The sequence below is a fragment of the Rhinoraja longicauda genome, chromosome 26 (assembly GCF_053455715.1).
Source record: "Rhinoraja longicauda isolate Sanriku21f chromosome 26, sRhiLon1.1, whole genome shotgun sequence".
In the NCBI taxonomy this organism is placed as follows: domain Eukaryota; kingdom Metazoa; phylum Chordata; class Chondrichthyes; order Rajiformes; family Arhynchobatidae; genus Rhinoraja; species Rhinoraja longicauda.
Window position 1 is genome coordinate 20,210,450 of NC_135978.1, and position 18,672 is coordinate 20,229,121.

General features: G+C 40.4%; 1 protein-coding gene across 4 annotated transcripts in view; it reads right to left on the reverse strand.

The window, feature by feature from the left end:
• The window catches only part of rabep1 (rabaptin, RAB GTPase binding effector protein 1), a 65,859-nt gene that overhangs the window by 45,324 nt on the left and 1,863 nt on the right, over positions 1-18,672 (reverse strand). For all 4 annotated transcript variants that reach the window (XM_078422053.1, XM_078422052.1, XM_078422051.1 and 1 more), the window contains exon 2: positions 977-1,108. In XM_078422053.1, the coding sequence (XP_078278179.1) occupies positions 977-1,108 (132 nt within the window). The remainder of the gene's footprint in view (positions 1-976; positions 1,109-18,672) is intronic.

Here is an 18,672-nt window from a genome sequence, read left to right on the forward strand (position 1 = left end):
GGGAATTTGTGACGCACAAATCAGAATTTTTCTGAAGAGGATTGAAGAGGCAGGGCAGTGGACGTTGTCTTTATACACTCCAGCAAGGCCTTTGAGAAGGTCCCACAAGGTATGAGAAGGTTAGATTGCTGGAATCCAAAATGAGTTAGCCAATTGAATTTAAAAATGGAAGTTGTCAGAGCATCAAGAGAGAGTCAAGAGTGTTTTATTGCCATATGTCCCAGGTAGAAATATGAAATTCTTACTTGCAGCAGCACAACAGAATATATAAACATAGTGCACTGGAAACAATATAATAAACGAGAAAAAAAACACACACAAAAAACAAACAATAATAGTTATTATTAGGGCTTAATGGAGGTTGTACCACAAAGAGTAGTTGTGAAAGGTTGTTTTGCGGGAGGCCTATGACTAGTGTTGTGCCAGAGGTTGGTGCTCGGTCCACCGCTGTTTGTTATAAACATTAATGATTTGGATGACATTGTAGTTAACATTGTTAGTGCATTTGCAGACATCAAAATTGGCGTCACCGTACCGCCCTGTTTCTGATATTTTGCAAGCCTCTTTTAAAACCCATTATTCAAATAGATTTAACCCTGTTGATCATCAATGCACAACTGATCTCATCACTCAAAGGAGCTTGCTTGCAATTAAGTTAATTGTATTACAGAGAAATTAAACAAATTAGGAGCCAAAGAAATTGAAAGATTAAAAAATTGGTACAACTCTGAAAGCCACTTTATCAAAAAAAATCAGGTATTGAATGCAAATCAGAGCAGTAAACATGACCAGGAAACATTAAGTGGAAACTCTTTGATATTGACCAGTTAGTCTGCTGTAACTTTACCTGCTCTACACAACCGTCAATTGCATAGACTTAAATGTTTCAAACAATATCAGTTCCACTTTACCACCATCCAAATTTCCTACTTGGCAGTTTCTCAAACATTCAAATTTACCAGTCAAATAAAATTACCTTCTTTTGCGAGGTACAGCTCCTTGAATTTGGCTCTCTTCTGATTGAATTCAAATTCCAGCTGTTCTTTTCTGCTCAAGAAATCAGCCTTTGCCTGCTCCAACTCATTCAGTCGCTGTTGCAGCATGGCTACTGGAAGGGAAACAAAAAAAGCTGGATCAATGGGACAACATGAACTGTAGTAAGGCCACATAGGAATCCAATGTTAAACCCTTCCTCCACTTCCAAAAGCTGTTCTGCTGAAAAACTTATGCTTTGGTAAACTAAGAGTTTATGGTCTCATAAACAGGGGGAAACTGTAACTTTTTGTGCAACTTCACTTCAGTTGAAGACATACAGCAGGGTACAGTCTACCGATCATTCTATTCCAAATTAAAACAAACGTTACAAAACTATTTGGTAGGGGTTTGACACTTTGGAAAAAAAAGTAAATTAAATCTGTCCCCTTTCTTAATGTAACTGAAAATAATGAAAGCAAAATATATCTAACCTAGCAAAATACACAAAATAAAAATAGCCTTATGAAAAGAGGAAGCACTGCAAATACTTGTTTAGTCTTAGGCTGCAAAGGAGTAGCACACATTTTCATGTATTTTGCATAAAAATGCCTAATTCAAAATACTGTAACAAAATATAATGGTCAACAGGTGGACAGAAGAACAAGAGGAAAAGAAGCAGCTAAAATGCCTTAAACATTGTCAAAGACTTCACATGCCATCAAAGAAAGGAATGATGTTAGCAGGGAGAATTTGTTTTGTAGTGACATAACCCTGGCAGAGGACATGGAAACCAGTCGGTATCAATGGAGCAGTGGGATTCTGAGGTACACAGAGTTGAGGGAGATCACCAAGATATGGACAGGGATGGTTGAGGGGATAGGAAGGGGAGGGTTTAGAAGTAAATTTTGCTCCAATATGGCACAAAACAGTGGAAAGGCGCGAACAGTGGGGCGTAATTCAGATAAAAGACTCAAAGGTTAACATAGGAACACCAGCAAGGAAAGCTTTAGCAAAACTGAGACTGAATTAGTTAACAGCATGGATAAGGGTTTTAATGATAGTCAAGATGAAATACGATGGAGCAGGCTAAGCTTAGTTGGTGACACATTGGGAATATGGGTGATAGTGAGGCTCAGTAAAAATCATATGCTCTGAGATCAATAACACCGCATCAATCTCTCTCCTTGTCACTTCCAGCTAGGTTGCAAGACATAATGGAATATTTAGGAAGTGAAGAGGATTACGCCAGGTTTGTTAATTATGGAGGAGACTTTGCCTCATTCAGTTTCTTCTCCTTGGGCAGCCTCTCAAGATCAAAGATGAGTTGCTTCCAAGCCGGCTTCATCTGTCACCAAGAACCCACAGATTTAACGTGGGAATCGCAGACACAATCATGGATGGGGAAGGCGGTGACCAACAAGCGCAATGACAGTTTGAGTTGGTGGCTTCATTCACGATGGCCTTCTGTGGATCCCAAATTGTGTGCCTCAGCTTTAAGTAGTCAAGTAGTCATATGCCAGGGATTCCTTAGTGAGAACTTGCAGTTGCCCCAGATATGCTTTGAGAACGCCATTAAATTTATGTCTGCATGATAATCTCTTCTCAATTCAGAACATACTGCCTATGTTAGGGGTCTGGTGTCTGACATTTACCTTAGATTGGAGCTGGTACCTTTGCTATTTTTCTTTATATATTGAAGACTCGGAGGTGAGTGTAGGAGGCATGATTAGCACGTTTACCAATGATACAAAAATTGATGGTGTATTGGATAGCAAGGAAAGATGTCTAAGGCTGCAGCAAGATTGGGATCAATTAGAAAATTGAACAGAGCATTGGCATATAGAATTTAATCCCATCAAGCATGAGTGGGTACATTTTGAGAAGTCAAATAGGGTTAGATCGTACAAAGTGATTGGGCACAAAGGAATATTGATGAACAGAAAACCCTAGGGATCCATGTACATAGTGCCCCACAAAGTGGCAGTGCAGGCAGATATGATGGATGTAGACAGCCTTCATAGGTCAGGGTATAGACAAGAGTTGGGACGTTGCATTGCAACTTTACAAAACACTGGTTGGAATGTTGTGTGCAGATCAGCTTGGTACACTGTAGAAAATGATTTTGCCCATCATATCTACCTGTACTGCAGAGGGGATTCACCAGGACGTTGTCTAGATCGGAGGATTTTAATTATGGGGAGAGATTGGATAAATTAAGCTCGTTTTCCCTTGAGCAAAGGTGGTCGTGGTGGTGTGTTTTTTTTAACCCGATAGAAGTACATAAGATCATGACAAGTAGGCAGAATATTTGTCCCCTTGATAGGAATATCAAAAATAAGAGGTCAATATTTTAGGGTGAGAAGAGAGTGCTTTAAAGGGGATTCAATGGGTAATCTTTTTATTTTACAAACATGCACAGGGACACAGAGTGATTGATAGACGCTGCCTCACAGTTCCAGAGAGTTCAATCCTGATCTAGGTGCTCTGTTGCGTGGATCTTACATGCTCTTCCTGTGAATGCATAGGTTTCCTTCCACATCCCAAGGAAATGTATGTTGGTAGATTAAATGGCTATTACATCTATATACTAAAACTCGTTTATTATCTTGTTTGTGACTGAACTTCAGCCAAAACGGTACACGATAGTGCGACAATTTTATGCCCACCTTACTCACCATTGTCACTTTAGTGATAATGCAAGTAGTTTCATTGAAATCGGTGTTATATTTTTTAAGTTATTCACATTTTAAAGTTTAAAAGGAGGGGAGGGGGAGGGGAGGAGGGAAGGGGGAGTGGGGGAGAAGGGAGGGGGGTTGAGGAGAGGGGGGAGGACAGGGTGCTGCACCAATGCAGGAGAGGTTTGGGCCCAACGGGTCCACTTGGTCTAGTTTTATATATGGTGGGCGAGTGGTTGAATCTAAAGGGTAAGGGTTGATGAGGACGTGGAGAGAGTGAAAACAAGAGTATAATGAAGAATTAGTGTAAATGGGTGGTTAATGATCAGCCAATCATCAACCTTTCTGTGCTGTACCTCTGTACGACACTATATCTAGAACACACTGTCAGAGGTGGTATTGGAATGTCGTACAATTAATATGTTTAAGAAAAATTTACACTGACAGGCAAGTAAGCAAAGTATAGTTTACAGTCCTAATGGATTAGTGGAGATGGGCAAAAAGATCAGCCTGGACATCGTTTATTATCTTGTTTGTGACTGAACTTCAGCCAAAACGGTTCACGATAGTGCGACAACTTTAGGCCCACCTTACTCACCATTGTCACTTTAGTGATAATGCAAGTAGTTTCATTGAAATCGGTGTTATATTTTTAAAGTTATTCACATTTTAAAGTTTAAAAGGAGGGGAGGGGGCAGTGCTAGACAACTCTGACTATGATTAAATAAATGACATGGCCAGCCCACAGAGACAACAGAGTGCAATTAGGGCCTCAATGTAGGGTACATTGGTCTGAGAGAACATACTGGTTCACTTTTTGCAGACACCACTGGTGGTATCTTTCCAGTACCTTGATGCACTTTTGCTGAAGGGAATCCAAATCTCGGAAGCTTGTAAGAATATGGGCAGGAATATACTTCTATCTAGATTTTGTAAAGCAGAAGACATAATAAAACCAAACAAAACAATACTAAAAATAGAAAATGCTAGAAAGGTAGTTCAGATGACAGCACCCGTGTTAAAAAAAAGCAGGTGGTGACATTTCAGACGTATATTCTTCAGCAGACTGACATGAGATGGGTTATGCGATACCTCGATAAAATATTGATTAGCCAACAGAACAAATGTGGCAACCTGTTCTGCTCACCTTAAAGGCATGTCAAGGACGTGTAAAGGACACAGAAGGGATTCCTTAAAGTAGCATTCAGAATCAGAATTTTAGATTGTAAACGATAGATTACTAAAACTGGAATCAAATCAATAATCACTATCACCATAAGAATTTCTAATGTTCATAAATAATGCATTAAAATATCAGAAGCTAATAATAATTTCTGGACATACTTTAGCTTGAAGTATCGGTTTATTATTGTCAAGTGTATCCAAGATATAATGAAAAAAAATTGTTTGCGTGTTATCCAGTCAAGTCAATTATACTAAACTTCAGTAGTACAATCAGGCCTTGCACAAGTATCACGAACAGGTAGTGCAAAGAGAAACATGCCAGATTACAGAACATAGCATTAGAGCATTGTAGCGTTACAGTCACAGAGACAAAGTCTAAATCCACAATAAGGTAGGTTGGAAGATCAGCAGTACACCTTAGCTTATGGGAGGACAGTCTAATAGCTTGATAACAGCAGAGATCTGGTAATACATGCTTTCATGCTGGAAGAAGAGGGAATGACCAGGGTGAAAATGATCTTCGATTATGTTTTTGGTATCCTGAGGCAGCGTAAAGTGCAGATGGAGACGATGGGGTGGGGGGAAAACAACTGGGTTATGTGATGATGCAATTTCATGCAGAATGGACAGAGCCATTATCAAACCGATTTGTGATGCAACCTGATAGTATGCTTTCTACGGTGCATCGAAGAAGTTGGGAGGAGTCTCAGGGGACATGCCAAACTTCCCTTAATCCCCTGAAGAAGCTGAGGCGTTGGTAAGCTCTAATATTAAAACTAAAGTTTATGCAACATTGAAAAAAACCCTGAACCAAAGTTTAAAAAAAAATTCATGAAGTTCTCAATATCAATTTAAACCTTATTTCAAAGGTATACAGAGAATTATAATAATTACTCCCATCTGATAGTGCTCTTGAACGTTGAATAGCCACAGCAAGTAAGTGAAATTCTTTTTTGGTACATGATCAAACACTAAATCTAATTTATATGTTAAAGAGTCTGTCCACTTGGTTAGTAGCACGTGTCCTCGAGTCAGAAGGTTACAGTCAAGTCTCAATTCCAGGAACTGGGCGCACAGCATGAAGATTCGGACGATTACTTCAAATCTTCGTCTCAGGTCGTCATAGGTAAATAGGGTGGTCGAGACAGTCAAGAAGAGTGAAAACGGAACAATGAAATTCTTACTTGCAGCTGCACAACAGGTATATATACAAAGTACTCAGTAGATCGCATAATAAATAGGACATTATTTTTTGGTACATTGTTGCTGGATTCTTCCCTACTCAACCCCCCCCCCCCGGCCGCTGCCACCTTTCCCCTTGGCCCACATCAGGCTCGTGGTTACCCAGTCACGTCCAGGCTGCTTCCCCCGGCACCAGGCCTGGCTCTCCCGCCGCTACGGAGCCGGCAAACCCACCCCCAAGAGATAGGCGGCGGAGCCCTGCTCAACGGGCCCCAATTGCGCAGGCGCGGATGCGTTTGCTCTGCGCACGCGCGGATGTGACAGCCATCTTACGTAAGTACCAGATCAATGGAGCCCTAACTGCGCATGTGCGCTTTTTAAACTTTAAAATGTGAATAACTTTAAAAATATAACAGATTTCAATGAAACCTGCCATAGGGCCACAGGACGACGGTGAGTAAGGTGGGCCTAAAATTGTCGCGCTATCATGTACAGTTTTGGCTGTAGTTCAGGAACAAGCGAACAAACAAGAGTTTCAGTATATAGATGTCATTACTCTGGAAGGAGTGCAGAGAAGATTTACGAGGATGTTGCCAGGACTCAAAAGCCTGAGCTTTAGGGAAAGGTTGGGCAGGCTAGGACGTTATTCCTTGGAAAGCAGGAGGCTGATGAGTGATCGTATCATGAGGAGTTAGATAGGGTGAATTCACAAAGAGTATTTTATCAAGGGTAGGGGAATCAAGAGCCAGAGCGCAACAGTTTATGGAGAGGGGAAAGATTTAATAGGAACCTGCAAAGCAACCTTTTCACTCAGAGGGTGGGGGATAGTTGACGTAGGCACAATAACAGCATTTAAAGGACAATTGGATAGATAGATGGATATGAAAGGTTTAGAGGGTATTGGTCAAAGGCAGGCAAATGGGGTTAGCTTAGATGGGGTGTCTCTCTTGGCATAGCTGGGCTCCAAAAATGACACCAGTAACTAATTTTGGAAAACTGTTTATTAATATTTTTGCAAGATATAGACAATAGTACCATTTTTTTGTGGAAAAGGGTGGAAATGTCAAATACTAGAAGGCATAGCTTTAAGGCAAGAGGTGAAAGTTTAAAAATGTGCAGAGCAAATCCTTTCAATACACGGAAGGTGGTGGGTGCATGGAATGTCCTGCCAGGGGAGGCAGGTACGATAGTGGCGTTTAAGTGGATTTTAGATAGGCACATGGATATGCAGGGAATGGAGGAATATGAAACCTGTGCAGCCAGATGAGATTAGTTTATCTTGGCAACATGGTCAATACAGACATTGTGGGCCAAAAATTCTGTTCTATGTTCTGTACTGTTCTATGTTCTATAGATCTCAAAATGATTAAGTGTTGTGATTCACAATCTTATGTTTAATGGCACTTATAGTCAGAGCTCTGTTCCTTTAACAGAATAGCTTAAACTACTTTGACAATAGACAATAGGTGCAGGAGTAGGCCATTCGGCTCTTCAAGCCAGCACTGCCATTCAATGTGATCATGGCTGATCATTCACAATCAGTACCCCATTCCTGCCTTCTCCCCATACACCCTGACTTTGCTTTCTTTAAGAGCTCTATCTGACTCTCTCTTGAAAGCATCCAGGGAATTGGCCTCCACTGCCTTCTGAAGCAGAGAATTCTACAGATGTACAACTCTCTGACTGAAAAAGTTTTTCCTCATCTCTGTTCTAAATGGCCTACCCCTTATTCTTAAACTTTGGCCCCTGGTTCTGGACTCCTCCAACATTGGGAACATGTTTCCTGCCTCTAACGTGTCCAATCCCTTAATAATCTTATATGTTTCAATAAGATTCCTTCTCATCCTTCTAAATTCCAGCGTATACAAGCCTAGTCGCTCCAGTCTTTGAACGAATGATTGATGGAAAAAATGGATTAGACTACAGAAAGCAAATATCTTTCTCCTAAACTGAAGTGCTGTTCTAGTAGCAGGAACCAAATGTTTGACTTGAGAAAATGAACCTTAATGGAGTACTGCATTTCCATATCTTTTTTCAGCATTCCTTTTGACACACTATGTAACTACTTCTGTTGAAACAAGGAACTGCAAATGCTGGTTAATACACAAAAGGACAAACTCTGGAGTAACTCAGAGTTTTAACATCGGAGAACATGTATATGTGACATCTTTGAATGAGCATAATAATTTTGTGAAATGCAAATACTAATGTACCCCTTTCACCAAGTCTTTCAAAAACAACAACACCTTACCTGATTTACTATGTAGCCAAATATAATGAATAACCATGCTTTACGCTGTTGTTGTAGACACAAAATGCTGGAGTAACTCAGCGGGACAGGCAACGTTTCAGGTCGAGACCCTTCTTCACCGTTTAGACCCGAAACATCACCCATTCATTTTCTCCAGAGATGTGGCCTGGCCCGCTGAGATACTCCAGCATTTTGTGTCTATATTCGATTTAAACCAGCATTTGCAGTTCTTTCCTACACACTTTACGCTGTTGTGTTGGTTGAAATATATAAAAAGACAATGCAATTTAGAATACAACTTACTCCTGCACTATGACGCACATAACGAACAATTGTAATAACGTGTGGTCTGCATCCCAGGGTACTCAGGGAGGTGGCTCCAGAAATAGTGGACGCATTGGTGATCATTTTCCAATGTTCAATAGTTTCAGGATCAGTTCCTGTGAATTGGAGGATAGCTAATGTTATCCCACTTTTCAAGAAAGCAGCGAGAGAGAAAACGGGGAATTACAGACCAGTTAGCCTGACATCGGTGGTGGGGAAGATGCTGGAGTCAATTATTAAAGAGGTAATAACAGTGCATTTGGATAGCAGTAAAAGGATAAGTCCATGGCAGCATGGATTTATGAAAGGGAAATCATGCTTGGCTAATCTTCTGGAATTTTTTGAGGATGTGACAAGTAAAATGGATGAAGGGGAGCCAGTGGATGTAGTGCATCTAGACTTTCAGAAAGCCTTTGACAAAGTCCCACACGGGAGATTGGTGAGCAAAATTAGAGCACATGGTATTGGGGGTAGAGTGTTTACATGGATAGAAAATTGGTTGGCAGACAGGAAGCAAAGAGTAGGAGTAAACGGGTCCTTTTCAGAATGGCAGGCAGTGGCAAGTGGAGTGCCACAAGGCTCGGTGTTGGGGCCGCAACTATTTACCATATATATTAATGATTTGGATGAAGGAATTAGAAGTAACACTAGCAAGTTTGCAGATGACACAAAGCTGGGTGACGGTGTGAACTGCAAAGAGAATGTTAGGAGGTAGCAGGATGACCTGGACAGGTTGAGTGAGTGGGCAGATGCATGGCAGATGCAGTATAATGGAGATAAATGTGAGGTTATCCACTTTGGCAGCAAAAACAAGGAGGCAGATTATTATCTCAATGGTGTAAGGTTAGGTTAGGGGGATGTGCAGTGAGACCCGAGTGTCTTTGTACGCCAGTCACTGAAAGTTGGCGTGCAGGTTACAGCAGGCAGTGAAGAAAGCGAATGGCATGTTGGCCTTCATAACGAGAGGATTTCAGTATAGGAGTAGTTCTTCTGCAGTTGTATAGGGCCCTGGTTAGACCACATCTGGAGTATTGTGTACAGTTTTGGTCTCCTAATTTGAGGAAGGACATCCTTGTAATTGAGGCAATGCAACGTAGGTTTACAAGATTGATCCCTGCGATGGCGGGACTGTTATATGAGGAAAGATTGAGTTTATATGACTGTCATATGAGGAAAGATTCACTGGAGTCTAGAAGCATAAGAGGGGATCTTATAGAGACATATAAAATTATAAAATGACTAGACAAGCTAGATGCAGGAAAAATGTTCCCAATGTTGGGGGAGTCCAGACTAGGGGCCACAGTCTTAGAATAAAGGGGAGGCCATTTAAAACTGAGGTGAGAAGGAGCTTTTTCACCCAGAGAGAAGTGAATTTGTGGAATTCTCTGCCACAGAGGGCAGTGGAGGCTGAATCATTGGATGGATTTAAGAGAGTTGGATAGAGCTCTAGGGGCTCGTGGAATCAAGGGATATGGGATGAAGGCAGGCACGAGTTACTGATTATGGATGATCAGCCAACAATGCCCCAGCTACACTGGTCCCACTTGGTCCATATCCCTCCAAACCTGTCCTAACCATGTAACTGTCTAACTGTTTCGTAAACGATGGGATAGTCCCAGCCTCAACTACCTTCTCTGGCAGCTTGTTCCATACACCCGCCACCCTTTGTGTGAAAAGGTTACCCCCTCGGATTCCTATTAAATCTTTTCACCTCCACCTTGAACTTATGTCCTCTGGTCCTCGATTCTCCTACTCTGGGCAAAAGACTCTGTGCATCTACCCGATCTATTCCTCTCATGATTTTGTATATCTCTATAAGATCTCCCCTCATCCTCCTGCGCTCCATGGAATAGAGACCCAACCTACTCAACCTCTCCCTATAGCACACACCCTCTCGTCTTGCAACATCCTCGTAAATCTTTTCTGAACCCTTTCAAGCTTGACAATATCTTTCCAATAACACGGTCCCCAGAACTAAACACAATATTCTAAATGCGGTTTCACCAACGTCTAATACAACTGCAACACAACCTCCCAACTTCTATACTCAATACTCAAGACTGATGAAGACCAAAGTGCCAAAAGCCTTTTTGAACACCTTATCTACCTGCGACTCGACCTTCAAGGAACCAAGCACCTGTACTCCTAGATCCCTCTGCTCTACAACACTACCCAGAGGCCTACCATTTACTGAATAGGTCCTGCCCTTGCTCGACCTCCCAAAATGCAATACCTCACACTTCTCTGTATTAAATTCCATCAACCATTCCTCCGCCCACCTGGTCAATCGATCCAAATCCTGCTGCAATCGATCACAACCATCTTCACTATTTGCTAAACCGCTAACTTTTGTATCATCAGCAAAGTCGTCAAAGGGTAGTTACGGAGGGTTGTTTTCCTAATTGAAGGCCTATGACCAGTGGAGTTCTACAGGCGTTGGTACTGGATACACTGTTGTTATTATCTCCATTAACGATTTGGATGAAAATGTCGTTAACATTGTTAAATCAAAATCTGTAGTATACGGAGCAGGGAGATTGATATCCAAGTTTACAATAGAATCTAGATCAGTTGGGAAGGCGAGCCAAGGAATGGCAAATGGAATTTAACATTTACACCTGTGGGGTGGTGCACTTTAGTATGTCAAACGTAGGAAGACTTTCACGGTATATGGTTGAGCTCAGGAGAATGTTGTGGAACATAGATCATCCAGGTGCATGGATCCCTGAAAGTAGCAAGTCAGATGGACAATGTGGTGAAGGTGGTGTTTGGCATGCTTGCACTCATTGGGAAGGAGATGGAGTATAAAAGCTGGGACATCATACAACAGCTGTACAAGTCATTGGTGACACCACTCTTGGAGGACTGTGTGCAGTTTTGATCACCCAACTGTAGGAACAACATCATTAAATTGAAAAGGGCATAAAATAAAGTCACCAATATATTACCTGGATTAGGAGGCTTGAGTTAAAGGGAGACTAGATAGTCTGGGACTTTATTTTCCTTCGGACCATAGGAGGCTGAGGGGGACCTTATTGAAATGTACCAGATCATGAGGGAAATAGATAAAGTGAATGTTCACAATCTTTTGTCTGTTGATTCTAAAACTAGACGGCATAGGTTTAAGGTGTGAAATTTAAGAGGGACTTCAGAAACAACTTTTTCCACTCGGAGGGTATTTAGTACCTGGAATGAGCTGCCAGCGAAAACTATAGAAGTGGATATAATTATGACTTTCAAAGGACATTTGAACAGATATACAGATAGGAAGGGTTTAGAGAAATATGGGTCAAATGCAGACATTCTGGGCTACTACCATTTGTCAACTTGGTTGGCATGAACAAGGTGGGCCAAAGGGCCTTTTTTTCTACCGTATAGTTCTGTAAGTCCAATTCCCTAATACAACACAGTGAACACGAGCACTGTAAATACAATCCAATAGCCAAACATGGGAAGTACAATGTAATAAAAACAGTATGGTACGAGTATTCAGTATCCAATGATTGTATCCACTTCCACAGATAGCGTTTGTGGAGAGAAAAACAGTTAATGTCAAAAGTTCATAAGCCTTCATCAGAACTGCCCAGATCTCAAACAAACTGAAAAGGCCATCTAAGCTCAAATTCAATAATCTTTGCTAAGTCCTGAGGGTTGTAATGTTCTTAGTCGGAAGATTTGTTGCTGTTCTTCAAGTTTACATTGGGTTTTATTGGAACAATACACAAAACTGTGGAGGGGTCAGAGTGAGAGCAAGATACAGAATTAAAGAGACAAAGCACTATTTTAATTCCATGAAAAATAAGGGCGTGAAGCGCAATGAAAATCCCAACAACTGCTTTTTCAGCAGCTGAAGCCCAGTCTGGGTGACTATTCAAAAATGTTTAGTGCTTCTGGCCATTTTGTGGCATAAAAAATTATAGAAGTAAATAAATGTGTAGCAGAATAATACATCATATGCCTGCGATGAAGTAAGCTTGCATTTGTCCAATCTCGAACAATACACACTTCAACATAACCTCTGCTTTTCAGAAAACATTGCCCACTAACAATAGTACAATCACAGGACTGTGTTATGTAGGGAACACATGTCACAGCACTGCCATAGGAAATCTAATTTCAGGCATCTTTCCACACATTCTCAGTAAAATTTCAATAATTCAATGAAAGAGACCAACATCTGAGAATAAAATGTACCTAAACAATTGTAGCATTTAAAATAACGTATGTTATTGCAGTTCAATGGTATGGTCAACAACAGGAAGACAACTTAAAAGCAAAAAGATATGTTCAATATTGGGGAAGATTGCAAATAAAGGTCAAGGTTAGAGAAAAAGACTGATTTGAAAAGTTATGAGCAGAATGTGATAGGAAGATACAAATTTCAACATTATAAAGGGTGGGACAGTAGCATAGCTAGTTAAGGTGCTGCTTCATAGCTCCAGTAATCTAGATCCAATCCTGACCTTTGGTGCTGTGTAGAATTTGTGCACTCTCTCTGTGACCATGTAGGTTTCCTTCAAGTGCTCTGGTTTCCTCCACGTTCCAAAGACATGCAAGTTGGCAGGTTAATTGGCTGCTGGAATTTGTCCCCAGCGTGTTGAGGAATCATAGAATCTGGATGAGGAGGTGGGGGTTGCAGCTTTTGCATGTATGGGGGGTGGGGGGTGGGGGTAGATAAAAGTAGAACTTGTATAAATGTGTGATTAATGCTCATGCACACTTAGGTTGAAAGGCCTGTTTCCATGCAGTATGATTCTATGAGTACAGAGCCATTGGTAAACAATACCTCAGCAAAATAGTGAATCATTAAATTTTAAGTTGCTGTATCTAAGCATCTGAAGCATTGAGTGTGCAAAGCGACATGGGCAGGAGTAGATCAGAGGGCTGGAATTTCTAAGAAACCTGAAGCAAGTGAATAAAAAGCTAATGGGCAAGGAGATAAACGAAGAGAGAAAACTAACAAGTAATACTAACATTCAATGGATATATAAAAAGTAATCAAGGTTAGTATGGGACCCACAGCGTCAGACTGGGGAATAGCAGGAAACAAAAAAAATTGATACGTGGGGAGCACTGCAAATATTCTGAAGACAACAGATGGGTACTATCAAACAAAAAGGGAAAAACTGGTAACAATTCCGTCCTAAAGAGACTAGATACTGCAAAAAAAACTAACAACCTGCACCAAGGTGTTCTTTTGAAAAGAGGTGGCTGCAGAGATAATGGAGTCATTGGATTAAGTTTTTCCAACTCTCACCAAGTTCCAGGAGGGTACCACCATATTGCAAAAACACAAATATTCAAGGAGGCAGGGAGAAAGGAAAAAGCAGGAAACTATAGGCCAGACAGCTCAATAGCTACTGTTGTAGAGTTGCCAGAATCTGTAACCAACAAAGAAATTAAGCGAGCCATTTCAAAAAATGTAATGCAATCAAACCAAGTCAATGTGGTTTTGACAATTGAGTTATTTTCAGAACTAACAGAGTTGATACAGACTTACCTGTAGTATATTTAAATTTCCAGAAAGCATTTGTCTACGTGTCACATGAAATGTTAATACATAAGACAAGAACTTACAGTAAGTTATTGTCTTATGTATTAGTATACTGCCAAGGGAAGTATACCAGCATGGACACAACGTGCTGAAGTAACTCAGTGGGTCAGGCAGCATCTCTGGAGAACACAGAAAGGTGACATTTCGGGTCGGAATCCTACTTCAGACATGACCTGAAACGTCACCTAGCCATGTTCTCCAGAGTTGCTGCCTGCACATTGTGTCCTTTTTTGTAAACCCCCATCTGCAGTTTGTTGCTTCTACAAGTATACTAGCATTGATTGAAGACTAGTTTATTACAGAAGATATCTCAAAAATATGCAGTTTGGTCACTGTAAATTGCCCGTAGTGTAGGTGCGTGGTAGACTTGAATGGGTGTAACTAGATGAATGCCCCAATGATCAGTACATGGGCCTGAATTATTTACTATTTAGTTTAATTTTCCGGAGGAGACGAGTATAATTTGTCTAAAATTTGCTGATAACACAAAAATACCAGCGAGGGCGTGTTGCAGCAGGATATTGAGGGGTTGATTAAATGGACAAAACTTGGTAAATGAAGTTTATGTGGAAAAGTGCGAGGTCATGCACTTCTGAAAGTTGTACCTACAGGCAGACTCATCAAAATGAACAGAGATTGCAAATGAGTACAAAGAGATCAAAGTGTTCTTGTGCATCATTTGCCAAAAGCTAGCAAGCAACTGCAGTGAGTAGTTAGAAAGTCAAGTGACTCACTGGACTTTATTGCAAGGTGGTTGTGGTTTGGAAATAAGTATGTACTGTTATAATTGTACAGGTGTCAATGAGCCCACACCTAGAGAATTGCAGACAGAGTGGAGTTGAAACCTAGGAAACATAAGATAATGAGTCTTATCACCATATTTCAGCCTTTCGAGTCCATGCCAATCATAACATCCCTTTTTTTTTTACACTGATCTTTCTCTGATCTATTTTATTTTCCCCACATTCTCAACTCCTTCCAGATGCTACCACTTGGCTACACTAGAAGCAATTTACAGATGTTAAATTAACCTACCAACCCACACATCTTTTGACATAGGAGGAAAATGGAGGAAGCCCATGTGGTCAGTGGGAGAGAGTTTGATTTCCATACAGACAGTGCCCAAGGTCAGGACTGAACGCTGATGATTAGGGCTGTTCTCCTGGCTGCACTATTGTGTTGCCCAAATGAATGACAGAGCAGGAGAGGGGCCAGTGGACATCTTTTTTTCTTGTTCACTTACTGTTCATAACAAAAACGGCTGAGCAGCACAAATGAGTTTCCTTGAGGTTTTCTACCAAACACCTTGAACTTTATTGATTTCTGATTTCATTAATGATGCAGCAATACTTGAATATTATGTAAATTAAATACTCCATTAAATACCTGCAATTTGGAAAAGAAATAATGGACTCAAACTACTAAACAAAGTCCCGAATTATAATTTCAAAGTGAAAGCTCACTGAAGAAGGGTCGCGAACCAAAACAGCACCTATCTATGTTCTTCAGCGATGCTGTCTGACCCACTGAAGTAGTCCAGCACTTTGTAGCTGATTAAGTCCAACCAGTTCTGATGTTAATATGGTCCTGAAAGTCTGTAAACTAGCTGTGCAATTAGACCATCGGGAGGATTTAGGAGTTTATAAAATCCATATATTGGGGATAATGAGTGAAAACATTATCATGAATCGACTGAAACTGTGATCACCACCAGACCATTTGAAGCAGGCTTTGAAGTCTGCATGCTCTGGCTCTGTGGTAGGTATGCCACCAAAGGTTCGCCCTGTCATACTGATCTCTGGTTGTGGTAGGATGATTCGGTTGCCTGATAACAGCAGGGGCAGTTTCTTCCCAGCTATTATCAGGCAACAGAATCATCCTACCACAATCAGAGAGCAGTGCTGAACTACTATCTATCTCTTTGGTGACCCTCGGATTTTCCTTGATCGGAATTTGGGCTTTAACTTGCACTAAACGTTATTCCCTTATCATATACACTGTAAATGGCTTGGCGGTAATCATGTATTGTCTTTCTGATGACTATATTGCATGCAAAAGCTTTTCACTGTACCTTGGTGCACATGACAATAAACTAAACTGAACCGAACTGTGGCACAGAACATGACAATCAAATAACCTTAAATTAACAAGACAGTCTAATTTATGGACACATTTGGTTTACTTGGATCACAGCAATGGACCACTTTGTAAAACATATTTATAATTTCCAGTAAAATGATTAATTTGAACTGTTAATTATCACAAAAAATTGAGTTTTTGTATTTCATTCCAGTATTGGGCGCACGAATTTAAGATGTAGCAGAGCGTGTATAATGACAAAGGTTAAATGCATTTATTATTAAATGTTCCAGGTCATCTTGGATTTATGGTTTACCTCCATTGTTTTAGGTCTAGGTGCAGGTACCCACCCTGTCTGCCAGAGTACAGCATGTAATCATGGGATGGAAGGGACATTTATTTTCAGCAACCGCTCGATGCATTGTCTTGTGACATTATTGCATTACTCATCAATTAAACATTGAAAAAAATAGCTGCTTGAAACGTACTAACAGAGTATTCTTGATAAATAAAGAGAGAAGAATGTAGCAATATTACACATAATTGTGTGACACATTAAAGTGCAAACTTGATATCCCTGCATGTTCTATTTCCTATCCTCAATTTATATTTAGATACTAACACCAACAATTTTACTTAGAAAGTAAGAAAGGGCCATACGCAGTGTGAAGAATGAGCTCTGCTCAATTTTTCATTCAGCTTCGTCAACCAGCATAATCATCTGTATTAAATGCAATCTCTACATTTATGATTTACAGACTCAAAAACAATTGAGAAAGCTTCAAATTCTACAATATATTATTGTAGGATACAGGATGAAACTTTCTAATCTGACAAACCTAACTTTCAAACCTAACTACGATAACATCAGAACCACAGAAAGTGCCTCCTGATCATCAACAGCTTCAAGTTCCTGGGCGTGCACATCTCTGAAGATATGTCCTGTGCCCAATCACAAAATAAGCTCATCATTGCCTCTACTTCCAGAAAAGATAGGGGAGATTTGCATCATGGTTTGGTTGAGCAACTCAAATGCCCATGAACGAACATAACAGAGTGGTTGACACTGTCCAGTCCATCACAGATACTGACCACCCCGCCACAGAAGGGACCTACATAGGACGAAGCCTCAAAATGGCAGCCAATATCAAAGAAACATACCTGAAAACTGTGACCACCAGTTTAAAAAAAGCTTTTTCCCCAACAACTTTCAGGCTCCTGAACCCTACACAAAATAAACCTCAACAAGTATGATTTTTTTTAACTTTCTTGGTTGCACTAAGGACTTTGGGTTTTTTTCTTGCTCTAATATTATTGGTATGAATTTAATTAACTTTTCTAAAACATTACATCCTCTGTGTATATTGCATTTACAGGCCTGCATCAAGTAAGAATTTAATTGTTCTGTTGACTGAGCAAGAGAACTGCTCTGAATATAGACATTCCCCAGGTTACAAAAGAGTTCTATGAACTGTCTGTAACCCAAAGTTTGCACAAGTCAAAACTCTGTCAGGCAAGATCAATGTTGGCTAAAATTTAATCGTTACACTGGTAGGTTAATTAGCTAGAGATCAGTATAGATCTTAGTTAAATTTTACTTTAAATTAGTTAATTAGTACAGATCTGCACTAAGGATTTGCAAAACATGCCAGACCTTTCTCACAGAAAGTGGCAACACAAGTAGCCAGAATGTTAAAGACGACAAATGATATGCTTGCTTTTGTCGGTCAGGGCTTTGAGTATAAGAGTCAGGAAGTCATATCCCTCTCAACATCTCTTCTCTTTCCTTATTTGAGCACTTTAACTGAATATTTGGCCATCTGTTCTATTATCTCCTCATGCAGTTCATTGCATTTTTTTATGCATTTCTTTGGAACAGTATTCAAATAGGTTTCTCTCCGAATATGGCCCGAAGATCACTGCTTCAAAATCATTACTATTGGTCGTTATTGACGTGCTGCAGTCATTTTCAAAGATAATAATGTGACAAAGGCAGAAATATTTCTCTACCAGGTTTTTATCATTTGCTATCACACTAACTACATTTTATACCATTTCCCTACTTCCCAATTTGTCCTCATCCAACCACATTGAAGCTGCAGCTAAGGAAACCCCACAACTCCTCTACTTCCTCACAAGGCTAAGGAAATTCAGCATGTATGCAATGACTCTTACCAATTTCTGCAGATGTACCAAACAAAACGTCCTATAGGAATGCATTACAGGTTGGCAATTGCAACTGTTCTGCCCAAGGCTGCAAGAAATTGCAGAGTTGTGAATGCAGCCAGTTCATCACATAAACCGGCCTCTCCCCGATTAACTCCACCTATACTTCACACTGCCTTGGGAGATCAGCCAACATAATCAAGCACTTGTCACTCTCCAATCATAACTCTTCTCCATCTCCCACTTGTCAGAAAATACAAAAGCTTGAAAGCACATGCCAT